At 47.9% G+C, this 7,046-nt stretch overlaps 1 protein-coding gene across 1 annotated transcript; it reads left to right on the forward strand.

The window, feature by feature from the left end:
* The first annotated feature begins 2,156 nt into the window (after positions 1–2,156).
* Positions 2,157–6,647, forward strand: RPL11 (ribosomal protein L11). Its single transcript, XM_059376618.1, has 6 exons — positions 2,157–2,262; positions 3,037–3,187; positions 4,380–4,486; positions 4,886–5,017; positions 6,022–6,132; positions 6,569–6,647. The coding sequence occupies exons 1-6, from the start codon at positions 2,257–2,259 to the stop codon at positions 6,596–6,598; spliced, it is 537 nt and encodes a 178-aa protein (XP_059232601.1). The 5' UTR covers positions 2,157–2,256; the 3' UTR covers positions 6,599–6,647.
* Positions 6,648–7,046: the final 399 nt, after the last annotated feature.

Genomic DNA, 7,046 nt, shown 5'->3' on the forward strand with positions numbered 1-7,046 from the left:
AATGGTCTTAAATCTGCATTGCTAATGCACTTTTCTTTTTGCTAATGAGTTTGAGGCATGGGAATAAAGCACAGCAAGACTTTTTGCCTCTGCCTCTGCTCACCTTGATGTTGTAAGCAAGGAGGAAGAAGGTGGGGTACTCAGTCTAATGCTACCCCTCATCTTCCTTCTGGTGCCTGACTGGTGCAAGAACCAGAGAGCTAGGGTCACAGGAAGGAACAGGTGTAAAGGGGAAAGTCTAGGGCAGCTTTTGGCCCAGGCCAAGTTCATCAGTTCCTAGATGAACACCAAGACTCTGGTGTTAAACTGCCTAATTTAAATAGTATCTATAAAAGTTACTGATCCTTTTGTGTGCTATGCTTATCTTTAAAACAGGAAAACAACAGTATCTTCCTCCACAGGGATGCTGAAGTTTGAGTGAACTGGCACCAGCTGGGCATGGTAATCAGCTACTCTCATTCACATGGTGTGGACACTAGAGGCAAGTGAGCATTATTACAGGAAATTTCCGTTGCAGAAAAGTTGAGAGGAAGGGAATGAGCCTGAGATTTATAGGATGAGCTGTTTTATATTTCCTAGGTATATATTTCCCTCATAACTTCAGTTTAACAATTTGAGTCACAAAGTTGCAAGAGGCCATTTCACCCAGATTCCCCGAATCTTATTTACCACTTTTTCCCTGATTTGAAAGTAAGCTGAAGACACGATGGCCATTTACAACAAACACTGTAAATCCAACAATATTCTCTGATATAACCAAGGTCAAGTAATCAGAATGAAGATACTAAATTAACATGGGTACACCTCTGAAATCTGCAGACTTGATTCAGACTTTGTCAATTATTCCAAAAACATGCTTTATAGCAAAAGAAAATCCAGGATCGTGTGTTGTATTCAGCAGTCTTGTCTCTTTCTTCCAAGTTTTGGGGCAGCCCCTCCCTTGGCTCTGTTCCTCCCAGAGGTTTGTTTGAGGCCTGAGATCTCGACCCTGGCTAGTGACTGGCTGCCTGATGGAGGAAGCTCGAAGGTGCAGGTTGGGAGAAGGTGGATATCTCTTTGCTCTCCTCCACCAGCCCAGCTTTCCAGAAGTTCCTTGCATCCCTACTGGATGAAACCAGAAGAGCCTGAGGGGCTTTTACCTCCCCTGTAGCAGTGGGAGAAGGGAATTATGGCAGAAGCGAGAGGCTTGCCTCCTTTTCCACCAAAGCCCTTTGCCCATTTATTCTTGTTAGAGAAACTGGCAGATTCAATACCAAGTTCTCCCCGGGATGAGGGTCCTGCTGCTGAGGATTAGCATAAACCAGAAAGCCCTATTATTGTTTGCCACTGGAGCCTGACAGAAACTAATCTGCAAGCCATTTTTGTGCGTGCAGGATGACTGTTGATTATAAACCATATCTAACACTTTTTGGCGGGGTGGAGGTAAAGGGTTGCTTGAATACAGTGAGTTTATATTTAGAGTAACCCTTCTTGTGGGCGCCTGGGTGGCTCAGTGGGTTAAAGCCTCTGTCTTCGGCTCAGGTCATGATCTCAGGGTCCTGGGATCCAGCCAGATCCTGCTGGCTCTGCTCAGCAGGGAGTCTGCCTCCTTCTCTCTCTGCCTGCCTCTCTGCCTACTTGGGATTTCTCTGTCAAATAAATAGAAACTTAAAAAAAAAAAAAAAAGTAACCCTTCTTGCGAGCTTAACTTTGTACTCTACACAATTTTCACCACAATCTTCTATAATATAGGTACCCATATTAAAGCCGAGAAAAACCGAGGCTGAACGAGGTCTAATTAGTAATCTGCTCTGGGTCGTGTAGCCAAGACAAGAGCAAACTGTCTCCACAGCTCAGGCCTCTTAAGCCAACCCTGTTCTCACTGTATAAATTCCATTTATTTACAATGTTACCGAATAAATTATATGCATTACAGTTTGCACAACTGACTTCACGTAGTCCTGGAAGTCTCATCACTCCAAGAACCACAAGGTTCGGAGACTGTGGGAAGGAAGGGCGCCCACGAGACCGAAGTTCAAGGAAAAGCCGGCTCAGGGAGCTTTAAAAGAGAATTTTTGGAAAGCCGGGGTCCCGGTGGTCCGCGAGGGTGGCTCGCGGTCGTGGGCGGCTGCCACCAGACCGAGTCCTACAGTAGGCCGCGCCGCTCCCGCCCCTCTTCCTCCGCCGCAGCTCTCCGGGTATCCGGGGGAAAGAGCCCGCCTCCCGACCCATAAGGCCCTGGGCCGGAAGCTTCACTTTCTCTTCCTGTTCTCCACCATGGCGGTGAGTAGCTGAGGCCTGGGTTTGCTTCCCTTCATCCGCCTTCATCCGCGGCGGACCGAGGCCGCGGGAGCTGCCTCGTCCGCGGCCTGAGAAGAAGGGAGCCCGTAGGGCTGGCCGTGCCGAAACTGGCAGAGCCGTGCGGGCCGAGGGCGCGGAGCTGAACCCTGTGGTTTCCCCTCCCTCCCTCTTAGGAGCGGGCTCAGGGCAGCCGCCGGGAGGGCTCAGAAGCTCGGCCCGTCGGCTGCAGGACGGGCCAGGGGAGCGAACGAAGTGGCTGGCGCACGGTGTGCAGACCTGTTAACGGTCCCGGGAACTTGAGACTTGCTGGGTGCTAGGGAGCCTCAGCCTGTTGCCTCAGGTTGGGGAAGGCGCTAGCCTCCTGCCGCGGCCGGCGGGCTGCTTCGGGCTGGAATGGGGGAGGTCGCACAACCACGTGTTTCCTGTTTCCCCGGCGTTTAAACTCTGTTTGCGCCCGGGTCGGCCGGATAGTGCGGACGCGCTCCGACACCCTACACGCTGAGCTCCTTGGGGTTCCTCTTCTCCCTGTAGCTTTAACTCCCGATACCTATCCTAAGTTTTTGTTAGCCCGTTCTGTGCGTGGAGGAGGGAAGCCAGTCCCGAGCTGTCTTCTGCCGTGGTGCCTCCCACACGGACACCGTGATACTTTCTAAACTCTTAGGGCTTTGGAAGTAGGTATGCTGTGTATACAGACGCTGGGCGCGCGGCCGTCCGGGGTCGGGTTGTGTGTTGACTGCCCCGCTTCCCTTGTTGCAGCAGGATCAAGGTGAAAAGGAGAACCCCATGCGGGAACTTCGCATCCGCAAGCTCTGCCTCAACATCTGCGTGGGGGAGAGTGGAGACAGACTGACCCGGGCAGCCAAGGTGCTGGAGCAGCTCACAGGCCAGACCCCCGTGTTCTCCAAAGGTGAGTGGTGACAGCTGGGGGAGAGGACCGGAGTCTCGGTATGCCTGCATGTTTTCTGATTGACCTGGCGTCCAGCCGCTTTAGTGCCCATTTTGAAAGTGACAGTTGGTGTCCCTTAAAAGCATCAGGGTGGGGTTTGTTGTTGGAATACCAGGTTTTTAAGTTAGTAGAAATTAAGGGAGGACTAGTCCCAAGTAGAGATTCTTCCAGGGAAAGTTGGAAAAGTTAGAAATGTTGGGAATGTCGTAAATAGTATTTGGCTTGATATACATTTGGAATTTATAAGCTCCATTAAGGACAGAGCTGTGTACCTGGACGGGCTGCGTGCAGATCCTGGCTCCATCATTTGCTGGTCTGACTTTGGCCTTTCTGGGTCTTAGCTTCCTTATTTATCTAGAGGGGATGATAACACGTAATAAGATTGTGAAGGATCAAACGGATTCTTTGAAGTGCCTGCCATATACAAATTCAGTGTAGACATTAGCGTTGTTTTGTTGCTTTTTTTGTTTTTTGAAGTTCCATTGCTTTATGGTAGTGGAATACGGCAAGTTCTTGGGTTCAGATCCTGTCTTTTATTACCAACTGTGATTTGGGGCAAGTTAACCTCCCAGAACTTCATCTGTAATATGAGGACAACCTTAGAATAACGCTTTAGAGAATCTTAGGTGTTTTCATTAATGTTTTATTTTCTTTAGAACACAGTCATCCTGTTTCTTTCCAGAGGCCTGTTCTGGCTGTGAACTTGGCCCATCCTGAGACTTAGACATTATGACTTCAAGCATTTTTTTATTTTTTAAGATTTTATTTATTTATTTGACAGAGCACAAGCAGGGAGAGTGCAGGGAGAGGGAGAAGCAGGCTCCCCACCGAGCAGGGAGCCCAAAGCAGAACTCTGTCCCAGGACCCTGGGATCATGACCTGAGCCAAAGGTAGAAAGAGCTTGACTGACAGGCACCCAAGCGTTTCCTTTGAGCTCTTAATTGTCTAAGTATGACTGAGGACTTGGGAGTTGAAAAATATGTTTTCTGTGTTATGGAAGAAACAAGATGTGGGTGATACTGGTTGGAATGCCATCACTTGGGATGTGGGTAGATATTTAATGTTTCTTGGGAGTTATGGAGATGATGTTCCGGGGAAGAGGTGAGTGCAGTCGGAGTGTGATACCTGACTCCTTGTTTCCTCCTGCCTGCAGCTAGATACACGGTTAGATCCTTTGGTATCAGGAGAAATGAAAAGATTGCTGTCCACTGCACAGTCCGTGGGGCCAAGGCAGAAGAAATCCTGGAGAAAGGTCTAAAGGTGAGGCTGATCTCATCCTGGGATAATAATAGAGTGTCGACTTAACAAGTAGATAGTTATGGTGGTGGTGGTTATACTTCATGTACTGTCTTTGGTGCCTTGGCTTTTTAATTTTTATTTTATTATTTTTTAATCTCTAAAGGGTGTTTCCTGCACTCAGCAAGATTTAAACTGTTTTTCATGATTTCTCTGGATTTTTCCATGGCTTTTAGATGTTTGGAAAGTTCTATGACATCCATCGTTGGGATGTGATTTGGTGTCTTGGGGAAATGATGAGATTCTGTTTAGGATCCATTATACTGAATTGCATCTCTGGGGTCCTGAGTGTTGAGGTCTAAGCTAGTAATGTGGGTTTATTTGAGATGACAATGAGTGTGATTGCTGTATTTTTCTCCTTAGGTTCGAGAGTATGAGTTAAGAAAAAATAACTTCTCTGATACTGGAAACTTTGGCTTTGGGATCCAGGAGCACATCGATCTGGGTATCAAGTATGACCCAAGCATTGGGATCTACGGCCTGGACTTCTATGTGGTACGAATATTTAGTCTTCTCTACTCCTGATCTGTGAGGAGAGTGGGATCTGCTACTCCTTTATTTTGTGCGTGCTGCCTTGATGTTGGATCGAAGCCTGGAGTGTTGTCTGCCTTTGTGTTCTGCCCCTTGGGAAGATATGCCTCATTTGTGGCAGGTGGCAGGATGCAGCACTGAGTAGATAAGCAAGATCCTGCTATCACGAAGCTTATGTCTGGGATCTAGCAAGCACCAGTGTGGCTAATAAGTGGAAGGAAGAACTTTTCCACCCACTGAATTGAAAATTGGAGAGTTTGGTGCTGTATGTGGTGTGTGGATTGGCTGTACGGAGGCTGCTCCTTTCCCAGCTCCTTCCCTTAGACCTTGGGGGTAGCGTGTGTTCCATCCAGAGGACGTAGATGTGAGTTGGGTGAGGTGTCTGTCTGCTCAGTCAGGATAGGGATTTCAATGTAGAAATGACCATTTGTGTTACTGCATCATGTTTGCCCAGTTGTAAAGCCATGCAGCAAAAACCGGAAGTCCTGGCTAGTGTGGAACCGAGTCATGGCAGCACCCTCACATAGGGTTTGAGAACAGCAAGCCTTTAAGAAGCACTTTTGAGCTGAAGCAGAAGAGAAGAATAACTATTTCTTTGTGCTTCTCAGAATCTTAAGTTTTCTGTAATGCACATATTACAGTAAGCTCCTCCCCCCTTTTTAAATGTTACTTTTATAATGTGCTTTGGAGACTGGGGAGCAGTGATGGAGACTCCTCAGCTCCTGTCGGAAGTTGGGCAGGGAAGTGGGGGGTACTGCAAGTTCCAGCCTCCAAAGCAGACCTCTAGTGTTGTGTGTTGTCCAGGATGCTGGTAACTGGTTTATTAGACCCTGAGATCATGGGTCTCTTGTTCCGGAAATCATTGGGCCACCAGGTGACTCTTGATGATCAATCTCCAATGTGTGAGTCTTGTCCGTCTACTTTTGACTGTGAGCTGGCTAGGTGACTGTTGGTTATTCCTGGGACAGGTGCTGGGTAGGCCAGGTTTCAGCATCGCAGACAAGAAGCGCAGGACAGGCTGCATTGGGGCCAAACACAGAATCAGCAAAGAGGAGGCCATGCGCTGGTTCCAGCAGAAGGTAAAGCTGATTTATCTCAGGTGAACTGGTGGAATGTGGTGTTGGTGAATGGAGTTGGGATTTGGGGGTGCAAAATCTAGCACCATTTGGTGGGTAGTTTCTTTAAAGATAGAGTATTTGGGCACCTTGGCAAATGTGGGCTTCCAGGGTTGGCGGTTCAGACACCCAAAATCAGGGTTTCTCCCCACCCCCACATATATAGATATCTGGAAGGGGAGGAATAGGTCTTTAATAGGAGCCCCCTTTCCTCAAGGTGTGGTGCAGTTTAGCACAGTGTAGCAGTTGTTAAAACTGGCCAGTTTCCTGCTTAGTTCAGAAGGGATGTGGGGTTCAGAGCTGAATTTATGTATCAGATGTGAGTTCTCGAATGTTAGCCATTGATGCCATCTTTGCTGTTGCCTCCTGTTGTGAAAAAATAAAATTTCTTCTCTTTCAGTATGATGGGATCATCCTTCCTGGCAAATAAATTCCCGTTTCTATCCAAAAGGCCAATAAAAACTTTTCAGTGAAATGTATATTACCGTTGTGTGTTCTGTGAAAGGAGCCTGGCCATATTCAAGTCCCTGGACCTCCAGCCACTTAAAGCTTCAATGGGAATAGCTGGTAACGACCCTGTTGTCCTCTGGATGCCAGTGTTTCCTGGCAGATCGAAGCGTGAGCTTTGCAGCGTTTCCTGTGCTCCCCACACTCTTGTCGTTAGGCTGTGGCGGTGCAGTAGTCACATGGAAACTGATTGTAGAGGAGGGGAGGGTATGAATATAGTGCTGGGGTTTGAATGTAGCGCTTTGGTTAAAGGTGGGGTACAGTGTTCCCATGTTGCAGGAGGCTCCCTTCTATTTAGTAATTCTGTTTTTCACTAGAGATTATACCAGCACTTGTGTCTGAGGAAGGGAATTTTACAGGCTTCAGCGTGT

The sequence above is a fragment of the Mustela nigripes genome, chromosome 14, assembly GCF_022355385.1.
Source record: "Mustela nigripes isolate SB6536 chromosome 14, MUSNIG.SB6536, whole genome shotgun sequence".
NCBI lineage: Eukaryota > Metazoa > Chordata > Mammalia > Carnivora > Mustelidae > Mustela > Mustela nigripes.

What these genes read in the sequence shown, in the direction of transcription:
- RPL11 (XM_059376618.1), top strand. An exon ending in GACCCCCGTGTTCTCCAAAG is followed by an intron (nt 3,188 to 4,379) that starts GTGAGTGGTGAC and finishes TCCTGCCTGCAG; the next exon opens with CTAGATACACGGTTAGATCC. An exon ending in TCCTGGAGAAAGGTCTAAAG is followed by an intron (nt 4,487 to 4,885) that starts GTGAGGCTGATC and finishes TTTTCTCCTTAG; the next exon opens with GTTCGAGAGTATGAGTTAAG.